The sequence below is a fragment of the Quercus suber genome, unplaced genomic scaffold (genome assembly GCF_002906115.3).
Source record: "Quercus suber isolate HL8 unplaced genomic scaffold, Cork oak 2.0 scaffold_585, whole genome shotgun sequence".
NCBI lineage: Eukaryota > Viridiplantae > Streptophyta > Magnoliopsida > Fagales > Fagaceae > Quercus > Quercus suber.
This window is the reverse complement of record NW_027070030.1, coordinates 64,021-80,649: the sequence shown is the minus strand read 5'-3', so window position 1 is coordinate 80,649 and position 16,629 is coordinate 64,021. Positions and strand designations below refer to the sequence as shown.

Here is a 16,629-nt window from a genome sequence, read left to right as displayed (position 1 = left end):
TATAGTGTTTAAACTTAAATCCAATCATGCCTGTAGTCCTCGGACCAGATGATCTGGGTTAGTTAGCACTCAGTGACTTTTCTAGTGTTTAAACTTAAATCCCGCCACGCCTGTAGTCCTCGGACCAGGTGATTAGGATTGGTCAGCACTCTAAGATCCCTAATTGCGTTTAAGCTGATTCTAATTTATGAATGTTTTCCTTCGCTATGTTTAATTAGAAACCTAGGGGTAATAACCTACGTCTTGTTTGGAAGGGAGTGCGAAACTCGCGTATGCTTTTATTCTAAACACTGCTCATCAACAGCTCTTATTCGGCCTATCCTTTTTCAGCATTAGTTCTTATTACTCACACCGCCAGTACGATGCATTAGTCAGATTACTTACATTATTGTTGTGTCACAATTGGAATGTATGATTGTATGAACGCCAACAGTAAATAATAAAGCATGTACAAAAGACATCAAGGATAAATAGGGGGTCATTCCATTTAAGAAAGGAAAAAGTACAATATCTTAAACAGAAAACAAAAATACAAATGCAAAAGGAAAACCCTATGTGTCTACTCTTTTGCGGGAGGAAGCACGGGGTCAGCAGCTTGGCCTGTCTGAGCAGAGGCTTTAGGAGGTCTTTTTCTCTCCGCCGGACCCTTGGTCTTTTCCTTTGGCTGTATCAGCAGGCTGATCTTTGGCGCCTGGCTGACCAGTTTCCTTACCTGCCCCAAGGGTGGACGGAGGAGCCTGGCTGGTCTGGCTTGGCCGAGAAGCATCATGAGGCGGGGGAGCAGAGGACTCGTCCACTGGGATCTCTCGGATATCATTTTCGTAGTAGACGCTCCCAGGTAACCTCAGGAGGGAGTCCGAGGGCACTCCAGCTGCGTCTAAGGCTTTCTCCCAGGTTTTGTCGCAGTACTCGCGACAAACTGAAGCAAACTGCTCAGTGAGCTGCTGTGCTGTCTCATCTGCCCCCAGCTGGTACGCCGCCTTCTTCTCGGCTTCAATTGATTCCTTGGCCAATTGAACCTTTTGCTCGGCTGCTTTGGCGTTCTCTCTAGCTTTCTGCAGCTCAGCCCTGAGGCCTTTTACCAGCTCTCGTTCGGTGGCTAAATTGACCTCTGTGGCATTCAGCTGTTTTCGCTGCTCCTCGGCTTGTTTTTCAGCGTTTTTAAGCCCGGCGTCAAGGCTCTTATTCTGGGAGATCACCTCTTTGAGCTCCTCAGACACCTTAGAATGCTCCTCTTTCAGCCTCCCAAGGGATGCCTCCGCCTCAAGCCAGGACTGGTTTGCTGCTTGGGCCTTGACCCAGGAGTCCTTGCTCAAACCCTCAGCCACGTAGACTTGCTGAGTAACCTACACGACAACACTTTCAATGTTAAAAAGAGAAACAAAACCAATTAGGTATAAAACTTCAACTCATAAGTGGCGCACTCACCATGGCTAGGTCCCTCTTAAGGGACATGAAGAGCTCCTGCGGGTTGAAGCGCCTGTAGGACTCCATGTCGTGGGGGAGGAGGAGTGGTTGCTGCAAGGCCTCGGCGACATAGCCTGCCCTCCCTCCATCATAATTCCTGAGGGAAGTGTCCCACAGGATTGGAGCGCCATCCAGCTCCAATCTGGGGGACCAGATTCGCGGTCCTCCCCCTCGGCGGACGTCTGCCACGAAAACCTCTTCTCGACTTTCGACAGACTGGGCCCTGTGTGCTCGGTTGTCCACCTTCTGCTGCTTAGCCCCTTTGTCTAGCGGCACTTGTTTTTCTCCGACCTCAGAGTGTTGTCTCTTCTTCTTCAAGTCTGGATTGGGCTTCAGACTTGGGTCGGGAACCTGCGCAGGCGCTGGAGGCAGTGTCACCGTTACTTTTGATGTTCCAGCCCCTTTCTGCTCGGGCTTTTTCCCCCTACCTTTCATCAAACTCCTCAAGTCCATGTTGTCGTCCGAGGAGCTTTCAGAAACGGTAGCTAACAAATTAAGTTGAACGCCGGAGTGCTTGTCGGAACCCTCCTCGGCGTCCGAAACCTCTATCACTCGAACGTCTCCTGAATCCTCGCCCTCAAACTTGAATCTATCTATCTGCTCCTCTAGCGAGGAGGTGGAAGAGCCAACCCCTTCGCCTTCAGCCGCCTGTACGAGAGGGACTTGCTGGAGTGGTTGGACGAGAGGAGGTATAGCTTGGGGTCGTGGGTGTGGTACGGGTTCTAGATCATACGGAGCCAAAAAACCCTTCCAACCAACGTCAATACGAGCAAGGCGATGGTCCCCCTGAACAATTGCGTTGCCGACCGGTTGGTAACCCTTTGGATATCCTGTGTAGCCCAGAATCAGGGGTGCTGATCGGAGCTGTCCGTCTTCGCTCACGAAAATCTCAGATCTCAACAGGAAGTTGAGGGCGGCGACGTTCGTAAGGCTTAGCCGAGGAGATACGTGGTTTTTATCTGTTTCAAGGCACAGCAGAGCTATGTTAGGGACTCAAAAACAGTATCACAAAAGAAACCGAAAACGATTAAAATACAAGGACTCTAAGCCTATGGTTAGTGTGCCTAAATCTAACATGGCCCACCTGGCTTTCCACGCTTAGTCGGGCAGTGATGGCCGTCATGCCATGCACCCGAGACGATCACATAGTCGTCTTTCATCCCTTTGTTGGATTTGGGGAGGCAAGAAATGAGCCTGACCACGTCCGACCGGGATTTTAAGTAGTACCCCGCGTCTTGCTGGCTGTGGCATTCGTACAGATGCACTACATCGAGCCAGGTGAGGCCCAATCCTAGGTGGAGGTTAAGGTGTTCAATGGCCCCTAGAATCCTAAACATGTTGGGCGCGCACTGCCAGGGAGTGATCCTATGGTTTCGGAGATAGCTAGTAGTAATGGGACCCATGGGGATGGTCATCCCCCCTTCTTTGAAGGCGATAAGAGGAATAACTACTTCTCCCGTCTCCCGGTCCGTTAGAATTTTTTCTGGGGGGCAGTACCTCACACCCACGTTGGGGGGAATGTGGTACGTGGACCTAAATGCTTCTAAACGCTCAGGGGTATCCACCATGTATTCGAGTTTTCCCATGATGCTCAGTTGACACTGATGGCCGAAGAGAAAATTAAAAGATTTGGTGAACGATGACTCACCGGGATTAAATCGGAGAGAGGATTTCAGGCTTGTGGGAAGGTTTTTGATGGCTCTCAGGAAGCCTGAAAGCAGCGATTGGGAGTTTTGGACGGAGCGGTGCGTCTGTTCTCTCTGGAGCGTCTGAAGATTCGCGAAGTGAAGAAGAAATAATGTCCTCTGAAGCTTTATACGGGGTCAAACGAGGGGTCAGGGGCACTCCCGCCCAAATTTCGAAGAACAACCTCAGCCGTTGGATCATTTAATCACCGTTGGATAGGAAGGGCGAAGCGTCACCTGGTGCAATTAATGAGGCGCCTGGGGAATAAGGAAGCCGCAGCGACATTAATGAAGCAGCAGTGCCTATACTTATACACGTGTCAATTCAAGTTTGCCTGTTTACAAGCTTTTGCCCCAGGGGAAGTCAAAATCCTACTTTTTCTCTTCGGATGCGTACGAAAAACTACAATTTTGAGGGGCTAATGTGGGGGAGAAAAACCCAGCCCAACTTATTGGGCCCGAGGCCCTGAATGAGGAACACTCTTCATCCGAGGAGATAAGGCCTTCAGTCGGAAGCCCACGCCAATGGGGGACGCCTGGGGATGAGCACGTATACCATCCGAGGAGATACTCATATGTCCGAGTAGTCATGCGTCCTCGGATCCGAAGAGGTTTGATCAAACACGAGTATGGGAGGTTCAAGTGATCTATTTGACAAGTGTCAAGGGGGAGAAGGACCTCGGACACACATAGAGATAACGACAACAGAGAAATATCAAGGAGGCATACTTCAACCACCGCATTTAATGCACTGCACCTACCTTCCTGGCCGCATTTATGTGGATAGGACCCCTGAACAGTGCTTTCTCAGCTACCGCCACTCGCATAAGGCTAAAAGTGGGGTGATGGGACATGTACTCAAGTGGGTGCCTGGATGACGAACAAATGGACGGAGGAGATGTAAGAAGGCAATGCTATATAAGGGAAGGGTACCTCTGATAGAGGGGGATCGAAAAACAGGAGAGAGAAAGGGTACCTTACATGGTTGTAGCTCCAGCAATTGTAACCCTTGATTATCAATGAACAACTTCTCTTCGGACAGAGTACTCATTAGTCCGAGAGCACATTAATTCAACTTCTCTCATTGGTGTTGCTGTTTAATACTGTAATTTTCATTATTTGCCTAGCCCTTTCGCCCACTCTCTACAAAATTTATTGTTTTGGGCTCAGAGGGTTCCAAATCCATACCTCCTTGGGCTTGGGCCGCAAAAACTGACCCTACTGCCATATAATGTGTTAAAGTAAGGAGCTTTAAATATGTTTGGAACCTAACCTATTTCTCCAAGTTTTTGATCATTCTTGTTTTTGAAAATTTCATTAGTTCAATTGAAAGGTTTTTTACTTACTTTAGCATAAAATTTGATAATTTGTATTTAAAATGAAACTTTTTAAGATTTTGACTATGAAAATGGAAAAAATGAATTTTATTTTATGAAAGATCGCTGTCAAAAATAATTTTGATTGAAAATACTGAGATTTTTTTTTTTTTTTGTTGGTTGGGTGCGTGTATATATATAATTATCAAATAAAAAAGTGTGTATATATATGTGTGTATATATAATAAAAAGCGCGCGTGTGTTTATATATGTGTGTATGGGTGTGAAAGTTGTCTTCATAAATATATTAGCTTGCAACTTGGCCCCCTCAAACAAAAATTCCTAGCTCCGCCCCTGGCGGTAAAATTGGTCCCATCCATGAAGGTAGCAGCAACCCAGTACTTCTTTTCATATACTTGTTTTCGTAAATTTCTTTGCCACTTATTTGTTGATATACATAATATGTAAATATGTGTGGCAGTCTTTGATTAATAGTTTCATTTTTCATCAATAGTTCATACCCAGTGAACTAGGATCCTGATTTTATGGGATTTTAGAGAAATGGTACAAGGGTAGTCTTAGTGTCTTGGATTTGAACCCATAATATAAAGGGCACTTGCTATCGCACCGAGGTTCAACCTCAAATTGTTGTCAAAAAACGACTAATAGTTTAGCATTTGTTCGGGTCTAAAATTAATATGGCTCTGCAGTTGAAGTGGGTCCAAATGAGATGCAACTTATTATCATGCCTAGCAATGGGCTAGTTTCTCTCAGATTTTTGGACTTATTTCTCCACATTCTTTATTTCTGGCTTAACTGTGCACTACTTCATATTTACAAGTTATCTTTGCTTTGTTTCCATATTATGCTATCTAGTTTGACATTGTTTCAACTATTAATGTGACTTTGAAAATTCAAGGCACAAGCATTGACAACTGGTGCATTACCAGAAGTAGATGCTATTATTTTTTCAATAATTATTCTTAAATCAAAGACATCAGAGACGCATGCCCACATTTTTAACTCAAAGTATTTTTGAACTTTCTCATCATTGTACACATATTGAGCTAGTGTAGTCTTCCCTAAGCCCCCAATCCCCACAATGGGAATGACCGAAACATTCTCTTCTACATTAGAGTCAAATAACAGGTCTATGATATTCTTTTTGTCCTCATCCCTTCCAATAACATCTTCTCCAGGAACAAAAGAGTGAGTCTCCCTCTTCCTACTCACATCATTTGTCTCTACATGGAATTCTTTCAAGTGAAAGTTTTTCCTGTTTTCTGCTATCGCATTTAGTTTTTGCCTCATTGCCTTTATTTTACGACTCATCTTATAACGAAAAACAAGTGGGTTTGAACATGAAAAGCAAGTGCGTACCTCTTTTGCAACTTTGTTCTTACTCACCATGCTTCGCCTTGTAGCTTCAGTTGAGAACTCACTCAACAGGTCATCTGCGTCATAAACTGCATCGTTGAGCTTTTCGAGCCAGTGCTTGACTTGATGGTTATGACTTTGCTACTCCGCTGCATCCTGAAGTACAGCTTGGATTGTGGAAACAGTGTCCTTGAGTTTTTCAAGCTCACCTGCGACACCCCAGAGTGATCCAATCTCTTGGAAAGTCTGAGAGCTCAGATTTTCAATCATTTTCTGTGCAAGACCAAAGAGGATTGCTTCGGCCATTTCTTCTTAGTGGCTGAAAGGAATGCTGAGAGAGAGAGAGAGAGAGAGAGAGAGGAAAGCTAAGAGAGGATTGGCTTGAAGTGATGAAGTGTGAGTGAAAGTAATGTTGCTGTGAAAGAGGACTGAGTTAATGAAGACGAATATCTTTAGTTTTCTTTTTCATTTTCTTGGTACAATAATGCAAAGAAAAAGCAACCAATACCATCAAGAGCACATGAAGCACAATGTGAGTGTTGGGCCCCTTCTGCACCGAAAGAAAATGAGTGGGACAGAGGCTTAGTTGGAAATTTTGTCCACTAGCTGGAAATTTTTTGTCGCAGTCTTATCATCATTCTAATGGAAGACAATGTCCAAAAGTTGGGCCCCTGAGAGCATTCAGGGCAGTGGATCTATAATTTTAGCTATTTAGCAACATCAAAAGTTATTTTATCTATTTTACCTACATATATGCTGTAACAGTGAATCTATTTTAGCATTCATCACAATAAAATAATATAAACATCACAATAAAATAATATTACCACTACAATAAAATAATATAACCCAATACCAAAAAAAAATCCACAACACCAACCACAACCATCTCTACCATCAACCACAGCCACAGCCACCGCCACCGCCTCCAAAAAAAAAAGACTACCAACCCAAAATAAACAGAGACACATTCCAAAATCACCCAAAACCAACAAATAAACTCAAATCAGATCAACTCAAAACTAACTATTGAAACCCACCCCACACCGATTCAACAACCCATAGCCACAACCGATTCAACAACCCAGCCAACACCCAAACAACCACCACCGATTCAAACCCAGCCACCACCGAAGGGACCCACATCGACACCCAAACAACCACCACCGATTCAAACCCACCACCACACAAATCCACTGCATAAACCCACTGCACAAATCACCACAAAAAAAAAAAAAAGAAAAAAATCAAACACAAGCTAACTTGGCCAAATTGAAGTGATTTTGACAACTAAATCATAAAACAAAATAAACCCAGAAAACCCAATTGGCAATTTATCACAGCAACCACCGCAACACCGGCGACTTCTCCAGCTCCAAAAACCTCGACACCACTGCGCCGAGGACTCTCCCGGCCTCGATCGCCGCCGCCAAGTCCTTCGGCAAATTCTTCAACGACCTTCCAGCCTCCGCTAGCACCATCAAAGCCTCCTCTTTGTTCTTGTCCTCCGCCGACGACCCCTCATCGCCTCCTCCTCCTCTGCTACCACCTCCACCGCTATTTCCATTGTTGTTGTTGTCGTCTCCGCCAGGGAATGATACGGCGAAGTTTGCAATGGAGAAAGCGGTGAGGAAGTGGCGGGTGGGGTTGTTGTGGTGGTGGAGAGAGAGCGAAGTGGGTGAGAGAGAGACGAAGGTGGAGGGAAGTGGGTGGTGGTGATGAGGAAGAGAGGAACGGACGGTGAGGATTGGGCTTGGAGAGAGATTGAGCAGAGAGGCAGTGAGCAGAGAGTGAGATTGAGAGAGATGAAGTTCAGAGATTTTAGATGAGAGTGAATGAGAGAGAGAGAGAGAGAGAGAGAGAGTGAATGAGAGAGAGAGAGAGAGAGAGAGAGAGAGAGAGTGAATGAGAGAGAGAGCAAGTGGCCTTTTTTTTAATCAAAACCGGAATAAAATAATGCATTTTATTTTTAGCTTTGATGAATAGTGCACATCTATATATAGATGTGTACTGTTCATAATCATCTAAAATTTTAACTTTTGCCTCCGCTGCTGCAGCGTGATTTTTGTGATTCTGGAGCTAAATTTTAGCATTATAGCATTATAGCTACACTGCTGTGAATACTCTGAGAACTGCACTAAACTCAATGGTTTTGTAATTTTAGCTAACTAGTTTTTGTTTTTTTTTGTAAAATAAAAATTATATTTTAGAAAAAGTTTTCTTTTCTTTTAATGGCTTGAAATTTTGATTTAATGGACATTGGACAGGTTGTCCAAGATCAATAGAAGTAATAATTAAGAGATTGAGAGGAAAAATCTCAAAAAAAAAAAAAAAAAAAAAAGAGATTGGGAGGTATTGCACCTAGTGAAATTCCTCCCAAGTCTCTTAAAATAAAATTTTATCTCTTTAACTTTTCACCTTTCACTTTCTTACCTTTTTTTTTTTTATTCAACTATTGAGATTGAAATTTTTTTTTTCAACTCTCAATTTTAACTATTAAAAGAAATTGTAACCGGTGCAATCTCAATCTATTATAAAAAATATAAAGTGTTCTCTAATAATAAAACCAACTGACAACTGTAATAGATTAGAAAAACATAGAATGGAAAAAGTCATAAAGAAAAGATAGCAATCATTGTACTTTATTTCAATGTGAACACAAGGCCTTGGGCCCCTTTGCACCGAAAGAAAATGAGTGTAATGGAGGATTACTTGGAATTTTCGTGGAAACGTGAAATAGTGGGCCAGTCATATAATTTTGCATTAAGTCCAAGAGTTGGGCCCACTGGAAATTGTACCAAACAAGCCTTACTAATTCAAATTCACATTTAAAATTCAACAATTAATTACGTGATAATTGATAAGATGATGTTTGCAAAAAGTTTGGCTATAAATATGTTTAGTTATTTTATTTCAACTTATTATGCAACAATTAAAAAAACCATTCATATATAATTTAAGTCATAACATTTTTAATAAATTATGTGACTTGTTTAAATAAAAAAAACCTTATATAAAAATTTATTTGTAAGAATTTTTATGCAATCGAATATATGATAGTTAAAACAACTATCCACGTATACTTATAGTCAACAACATTTTTAATAAATTATGTGACTTAATTAAATAACAAGCGTAATTAATCTTATAAATAACCATGTGATAAGTTAAATAAAAATTCGTGCAACTCAAGTTTGATATAAACCTTGTACCTTAAATAATACATATGAATTATTTTATGTATCACCATTTAATAAATTCCACCAAGCCAGTTTTGCGAAAATCTTTCTTTGTATGTGGTTTTAACCTTGTCTAAATTGTAAATACACTTGGACAGTTTCGCGAAAATCTTTCTTTGTATGTGGTTTACTGGTTTTAACCTTGTCTAAATAATAAATACACTTGGAAAAATAATCAAGTACTCAAAATAGCTTTTTCAATAATAAAAAAGAGTGCTAAAAGGGCTCTAAATGACAATACATAAAACTATTCATAAGTATTATTTTAGAAAAAATGTTTATATACAGCTTGGGTTGTAGGAATTTTTATTCGACTTGGTGATACTACAAGTTCTCAAAGAGATTTTTTTAGGGGGAAAAGAAGTGCGAAAATTAAATTTTTTTCTAGTAGTAACATACTTACATTGTAGACAACTTTTACAAACACAAACATTGAGATATTCAAAAAAAAAAGAATCCGCTTGATATTAACTAGCCATGGAAGAGACTAAACCACCTGCCAAGTTTTATGCCTTGACGAACTACCCATTATCTAAATCACATTGATCACTATGAAGTACTGGGCAGGCTAGACTCATGATGCACATCATAGCTAACAAAAACACGGCCAACAAAGCCTGTACAAACTAACATAGAAAATAAACCAAGTATGCATGGTTGAAATTTTGCCCACCACCAAGTTATGTGATTTACTTGCTGTCAGTAAAATCTGCTTCGATCACATCATCACCATCAGCTGTTTTCCCAGTTGATCTTGATGACCCTGGTGCAGTAGCAGAAGCAGTATCAGCATCCGGTTGGCCAGGCTGGCTATAGATTGACTGTCCTAGTTGCATAACTTCTTGATTTAGTGCAGCCATTGCATCTTTAATGGCTTGGGTTGATCCACCAGAGATTGCATCCTTGAGCTCTTTTACTTTAGCCTCTACTTTCTCCTTCACTGGGCTAGGAACTTTGTCTCCCAGCTCTTTAAGTTGCTTCTCAGTTTGGTACAGTACCGAGTCTGCTTGGTTCTTTGTGTCTATGGCATCCCTCTTTTCCTTGTCTTCCTTTGCAAACTTCTCAGCTTCCTTAACCATCTTCTCCACCTGCACTTATTTTTATTTTGTACATCCAAAGTTGGGATTTAGTAACATAAATAGAATAGGTTTATATGTGGTAATAATAGCTTCAACAATAACAAGTAGTAGAACATCCTTTTATCATGGTTGATTTGTGAAAAAGCATAGCTACTTGAAATGCTGAGATTCAGAAAGAAAAGAAAGATATAGGTTCTTTGGAGAACATGGTAGCATCATTGAAGGGGATAACTAATAAAATTAAATATAAGAAAAAAAGACCCCAAAGTTAAAGATCAAGATATAAAAACAATTAGCATCATTTATCAACAAATTAGCATAAAAACAAGAAGAAAAAAAAAAAATCATTTTTTTGCCAACAATGGCTATGGTTCTAGAAGTATAATATATGTAATCAGCAGATAGCTCTAACACAATTTTTTCTTGATTTACTTGGTGTGTAGTGAATCTAGTGATGTTTATTCTTTTGAGCTATTATGAAGGTTGAGGAATAGTTATAAGGGTCCTTATGGTAAGAAATATTTATTCCTCACTGTAAGGGAATCCTTGTAATGAAAATGCAATCAAAACTAATTAGCTATTTTGTTTTATGGTTCTAGGAGTATACTATATGTAAGCAGCATATAGCAATAATACACAAATTATTCTTGATATACTTGGTGTTTTGTGACAAAATCTCTCATAGTTCTGCAGCTTCCTTTGCTATGTATATTCAGTTATTTCTTATGTAGTTAATTGATTATAGTCAGCTAAGATAGGTTATGCTTAGTCTATTTACCCACAAATTAACCACACACATTGATTTCAAACTCATTTAAATAACAAATCTAATTTGAACTACAACTTGCTATCTCAAGCTTGCAATACCAATAGTTTTTAGAAACATACCTCATCACTTGGCAAGGTGCTAGCACCAGTTATGGTTATATCCTGCTTCTTTCCGGTTCCCTTGTCAATAGCGGTGACAGAAAGGATGCCATTAGCATCAATATCAAATTTCACCTCAATTTGAGGAACTCCTCGTGGGGCAGGTGGGATTCCATCTAAGCGAAAGCTTCCAAGGGATTTGTTATCCCTCACGAACTCTCTCTCACCCTGACAGACATTAATCTCTACACTGGTCTGCCCATCTGCCGCAGTGGAGAACACCTCTGATTTGGAAGTCGGCAAAGTTGTGTTCTTTGGGATAATTTTTGTCATCACACCACCCAAAGTTTCGAGTCCTAGAGACAATGGAGTGACATCCAGGAGCACAATGTCACTAACTTCTCCAGCTAAAACACCAGCCTGAAAAAAAAAGTTGACCGAAATAAATATTGATGCCTCAACAATTTACGCAATATCAATAAGTATTGAAGCAGATAATATCAGAAATAGAGAGTTATAGTCATTTATTTTTCAAATAAACTAAGAAAAAAATTTAGAGCATGTTAGAATAATGATTAAATAATTAATTTCACCATTCTAGTAGCTTAAGCTATCTTCATATCAGAGAGTTCAACTGCTCTACCTCCTATTAAAAAAATTTAAAAAATCCTACATGTTGCAACCCACTTAAGTGGTGATTTATCTCAACAAGATAAGGACAAACCTGAACTGCAGCCCCAAGAGCAACAACTTCATCAGGATTTACAGTCACATTGGGCTCTTTTCCAGTCATCTTCCTCACAAGCTCCTGAACAGCTGGGATGCGAGTAGAACCACCAACAAGGATTACTTCATCTAAATCTTTGAAAGAAAGATTTGCATCTTTCAAGGCAGTTTCAACTGGTCTTCGTAGCCTAAGAAAAAAATAGATTTCAATTGAAATCCACTGAACTTATGCAGGCAGATAGGTATTCATATTGGCAAAAACACACTGTTTTAAATCAATAAGCAGCAAACTCCAGTAATGGAAATCAAACACACACTGATATTTCATATGAGAATTATTCCATTTTGGAACATGCATAGAGGGCAACCACACAGTAGCAATTTTCAACTTACATACCTGTCTAGCAAATCTGAACACAATTCTTCAAATTTGACCCTTGTCAGGGTGGTGTCAATGTGTTTTGGGCCATCCGCAGTGGCAGTAATGAAAGGTAAACTGTAACAAAAGAAAGCTTTTCCCTCAGCGATCATGACAAAGAGAGAGATCCACTCATAGAAAGAAGGCAAAGAAATTGTCACATACCTAATACTGGTCTGAGTCAGAGATGACAGCTCCATCTTTGCTTTCTCTGCAGTCTCTGTGAGACGTTGTAGAGCTTGCTTGTCTTTTAGAAGGTCTATTCCTTCATCTCTTTTAAAGTTTTGGGCAAGCCAATCAACTATTCTCTGTTTTTAAGATTATAGAATATAGACGTGTAATTTTAGTAACAACTAACAGACCAGAAAACAAAGAATAGCAAAAGCTCTATTCATTTGTCTTGTTCAAACCTTGTCAAAATCATCTCCTCCTAGATGAGTGTCCCCTGATGTGGAAAGTACCTCAAATACTCCATCTCCAACCTCAAGAACTGCAGATTTAAAACATAACAGAGTACAACAATCACTGACGAACAATTTCCTTGTGCCCCAAAAGAAAACAAGTGGAAATCACATCTGATGAGTATTATTGTGCTATTTTTAGAAAACTATAGTCCATATATTCATAATTCTGGTAAAAATATCGCTTATATATGCTGTTTAATTGAATTAAAGGACCGGGATCCAATAGCAATGGTAACAACAAGGTAAAAAAGTAGTGAAAGGGCATAGTGTTCAAATGATTGTATGCTACCTAACTACTGTAGTATTAATTCAAAAACCTTTTAAGAGATCAGACGTTTCAAAACCACAAGGTCCAGGTCACTCTTTTAATCTATAAAACTGCTTTTGGAAGATTGAATTTTGGGAATCACAAAATACCATATGTTCACCGAATGCTCATTGACACACATGGATTGTCACATTACCACCTTGTGCTTGTTAATTTGTTTCATAATTCATATTTATTCCTAAGAGGCTAAGACTTTCCTAAATTCTTTTTTGGCAATCTCCCCCAATACAATACCTTAATATAATACTTAAAATTACAGTTGGGGAGCAGATGCCAATGCAGCAAGATAGGTAAAACCTTTTACAACACTGTAAATAGAGCTTCCAAACTGCAGCTGAAAGAACAACATCTGAACCTGAGCTATATTTCATGCAACGGTATAATCCCACAAACTAGAAAAAATGACTATGCCTTGTAAAGATCAGCCAACATTTATCTAAAGACAATAACACCAAGAAATTCCTGAACTAGAAATCCAATTCAGAAATTTCTCCTAAAACAAAAATAGCTTGAAAATCAATTCATGACTCAATTAAAACATTCAAATCATTGCTCAAAAATCCCAAAATGCTATAGAGAGAAGTCCTGACTCAATTCATGAGAAAATTTGAGGAATGCTGATTATTTCTGATCGGTCCTGGTTTGTTTTTTGCAATTTGGTTTTGTCAGAAATATGTGTGTGTGTGTGTGTGTGTGTGTGTGTGTGTGCGCATGAAGGGGATGATGGAAGTTTTAATTTGTTCTTTTGCTAACAGCCAAGCTGCTAGTTGCTCTTTATCAACAATAAGTCCCAAAGGGGCTCATACTATTTTTGGAAGTCCCAAGTGATCAATGCAGTCATCAAGTTGAACTAGATTGAGGAACCCAATGTACAACACCAAAGGAGCTGTACCTAAATTTTAAGGAATAGTTTGCAGCAAAGCTGCTAGTTCTCTGTAATCTGCCCTGAAAAGTTCCTCCGGTTTGGATAAAGATCTTATCATCCCCCAAAGAACAAATGAATAAAGAGAGTGAACGAGAGGCAATCTGTTATTGTTAACCTATGGTCAAGCATGTAAGTTATCAACAATGCATCCATGTTATCTGATGATACCTAACACAGCTAGGAATAGATACAAGAATAAAAGGCACACCAAAATGTGGAGGAATCACTCACACATGCAGTCATCTCATTTGTGTTATTGCATACCCCCGCCTCTCAGATAGTCAAGCTGGGAAGAATTTCAAACATTAATATTTGTCAAACTCACTTAATTATAACACATAGAATGAGTGACTTGGAACTTGTAAACCTCCAATTTAGCAGGCATTTGAGGCAATGACCAGAACTAATACAGACAAAATATTCTACTTTGCATATGCAAATGGAACAGCCTGACTACAATCCACAAGAATAATTCTCTACAAAATAAGTAAAAAAAACATATGAGGCGGACTAGCAGGAGAAAAGGAAAAAAGTCAATGAACTCTGCCTTACTCCTCTCATAAAAAAGGGCTATGGTTGAGATTTTTCAACTGGGTTTGCATGTAACTTATAAATAACAAAACAAATCCAATAAGAGGAGTAACAAAGCAATTGGCATACCTGAAACATCAAAAGTACCACCTCCAAGGTCAAAAACCAGAATGGTCTCATTGTTTTTCTTCTCAAACCCATAAGCAAGCGAAGCAGCAGTAGGTTCATTGATTATTCGCAGGACGTCTAACCCTGCAATGCGACCTGCATCTTTCGTAGCTGTCCTCTGCGAATCATTGAAGTATGCCGGCACTGTGATCACTGCTTTACTCACCCCATCATTGAGAAACTTGGATGCATCCTCCACAAGCTTCCTCAATACCTGTGCAGAAATCTCCTCAGCTGCAAATTGCTTGCCTATGGCCGGACACTCAAGCTTCACATTGCCATTTTCGTCCCGCACGACCTTGTATGACACCTATATTGGAATAATGGTTAAATGATTAAATTCACACTAGTTTATCATAGTATCAAACAATTGATCCAAAATTCCAATCTCTAATTAGTCAACTACTAGTTAAAATATCATAAAGATTAACAATTTAAGCTTTTTCAACAAGTAATAGTTTCTCATGATATAAGACATCAGATGGTCGAAATTCAAATTATCTCGAACATACTAATAATTAAATGATTTTATTAAACATTGTCTATCATGATATCTGAACATGTGATAGCATACTAATGGTTATAAGAATATAAAATTATCAAAATTTACCATTTAAGTGATAGTTTATTATGATTGCATAACAAGTAACATCTAATCCAAATTCAAATCCTATCTATAATCTACTAGTATTTAAATGATTTAACTTATAATAACAATAATAATAATAATAATATATGTTTGATTCCACCCTAAAAAAAAAAAAAAAAAAAAAAATTCAAGATTAATCTAAAAATTGGGTTTTAATCAAACAATACCAGAACAAGTCATGGTATCCAACAAAGCAATTTTAAGTTCCTGTCTCCAAATAGCATACTAATACTTGAAAGATCATTAAAATTCACATTATAAGCTCTAGTGAACACTAATCCAAATACAAAGTCTGTCTCTAATCTACAAATTCTGCCTCCAATTTACAAATGGTCAAATTAAAATACTAACTTTACAGTATAAACTTATAATAAAAGTGATAAATTTACCAACCTGCTTGGCCTCCTCATCAACTTCAGACATCTTCCTCCCAATAAACCTTTTGACAGAAAAGAAAGTGTTCTCAGGATTCACCACAGCTTGTCTCTTAGCAATTTGCCCCACAAGCTTATCACCATTCTTAGTGTAAGCCACCACAGATGGTGTCGTTCTCTGCCCCTCAGCATTAGTCACAATCGTTGGCTTCCCACCTTCCATGGCTGCCACTGCACTGTTAGTTGTTCCCAAGTCAATACCAACCACTTTCTCACACACCACCACATGGTTGTTCCCATTTCTCCTCCTCCTTCTACTACTACAACCATTCCATTTCGTTTTTGGTTGCTGACCCAAGAACAAGTTTCTTGAGCTGGTTATGGTACACCAAGTTTTTTTGCTTGGCTTATGGGAACATGAAGGATAGAAGTGGATATGGGTTGGTGTTAAAGTTGCCATTTTTTTTTTTCTTTTGGGTTTGCTATTTGCAAAGACTTGAACTTTTTGTGTTTGTGATAACTCAAAGAGTGTTTTGGGTTTTGTAATAAGAGAGAGATATCCATGTGGGCACTTCTGGAATACTCTGGGTTTGCTTAGTTCTGTCACTTGCTGAGACTGTGTAGAAGGTTTGGATTTTTTGGAAGGAACAATAAAGAAGCGCCTAGAAAGTCGAAAGCTTGGGACTTTGAACTATTTCTAGTATTCTCGTTTCGCACGTGTGACGTCGTTCAAGGAATGGGATGAATAAAATTTTTTTGAAAAAAAATAAAATTTTTTTTTTTAAAGATTGAAAATAGAAAATCTCTTGGTCATTAGAGCATTCACAACAGTGAATCTAAAATTTTAGCTATTTAGCTCCACAAAAAGCCACTTTATCTATTCTACATATACACATGCTACAGCAGTGGATCTATTTTAACTTTTAACACAATAAAATAATATAAACACTATAATAAAATAATATAACTATTACAATAAAATAATATATCCCCTACAAAAAATAATATATCCTATA

The 16,629-nt window shown here is 39.2% G+C and overlaps 2 protein-coding genes and 1 long non-coding RNA gene across 5 annotated transcripts; all 3 read right to left on the bottom strand.

Annotated features, from left to right (window-relative positions):
* Positions 1–462: 462 nt before the first annotated feature.
* On the bottom strand, positions 463–4,369 carry LOC111989584 (uncharacterized). 3 transcript variants are annotated; one of them, XM_065764821.1, is made up of 3 exons: positions 4,129–4,369; positions 1,429–4,022; positions 463–1,346 (listed from the first exon to the last, which is right to left on the bottom strand). In XM_065764821.1, exons 2-3 carry the CDS (start codon positions 1,918–1,920, stop codon positions 618–620), a joined length of 1,221 nt encoding a protein of 406 aa, XP_065620893.1. In that variant the 5' UTR covers positions 1,921–4,022; positions 4,129–4,369; the 3' UTR covers positions 463–617. The 3 variants fall into 3 exon arrangements, with proteins under 3 accessions (XP_065620893.1, XP_065620894.1, XP_023877146.1); XM_065764822.1 differs by having other exon boundaries at positions 4,134–4,369; XM_024021378.2 differs by having other exon boundaries at positions 1,429–4,369.
* A 1,129-nt stretch (positions 4,370–5,498) lies between these two features.
* On the bottom strand, positions 5,499–7,763 carry LOC136063850 (uncharacterized). Its single transcript, XR_010625500.1, has 2 exons — positions 7,159–7,763; positions 5,499–7,054 (listed from the first exon to the last, which is right to left on the bottom strand). It is a non-coding gene; the product is annotated as an uncharacterized LOC136063850 (long non-coding RNA).
* Positions 7,764–9,448: 1,685 nt separating this feature from the next.
* LOC112036462 (stromal 70 kDa heat shock-related protein, chloroplastic) lies at positions 9,449–16,245 on the bottom strand. The gene is made up of 8 exons (XM_024069254.2): positions 15,633–16,245; positions 14,552–14,900; positions 12,585–12,664; positions 12,340–12,482; positions 12,154–12,252; positions 11,755–11,944; positions 11,052–11,450; positions 9,449–10,172 (listed from the first exon to the last, which is right to left on the bottom strand). The coding sequence occupies exons 1-8, from the start codon at positions 16,071–16,073 to the stop codon at positions 9,774–9,776; spliced, it is 2,100 nt and encodes a 699-aa protein (XP_023925022.1). The 5' UTR covers positions 16,074–16,245; the 3' UTR covers positions 9,449–9,773.
* Positions 16,246–16,629: the final 384 nt, after the last annotated feature.

What these genes read in the sequence shown, in the direction of transcription:
- LOC111989584 (XM_024021378.2), bottom strand. Translation starts at nt 1,920, where the DNA reads ATGGACTTGAGGAGTTTGATGAAAGGTAGGGGGAAAAAGCCCGAGCAG. An exon ending in TTAAGAGGGACCTAGCCATG is followed by an intron (nt 1,347 to 1,428) that starts GTGAGTGCGCCA and finishes GTTGTCGTGTAG; the next exon opens with GTTACTCAGCAAGTCTACGT.
- LOC112036462 (XM_024069254.2), bottom strand. Translation starts at nt 16,073, where the DNA reads ATGGCAACTTTAACACCAACCCATATCCACTTCTATCCTTCATGTTCC. An exon ending in TGTTCAGATTTGCTAGACAG is followed by an intron (nt 11,945 to 12,153) that starts GTATGTAAGTTG and finishes TTTTTTTCTTAG; the next exon opens with GCTACGAAGACCAGTTGAAA. An exon ending in GCACCTTGCCAAGTGATGAG is followed by an intron (nt 10,173 to 11,051) that starts GTATGTTTCTAA and finishes AAATAAGTGCAG; the next exon opens with GTGGAGAAGATGGTTAAGGA.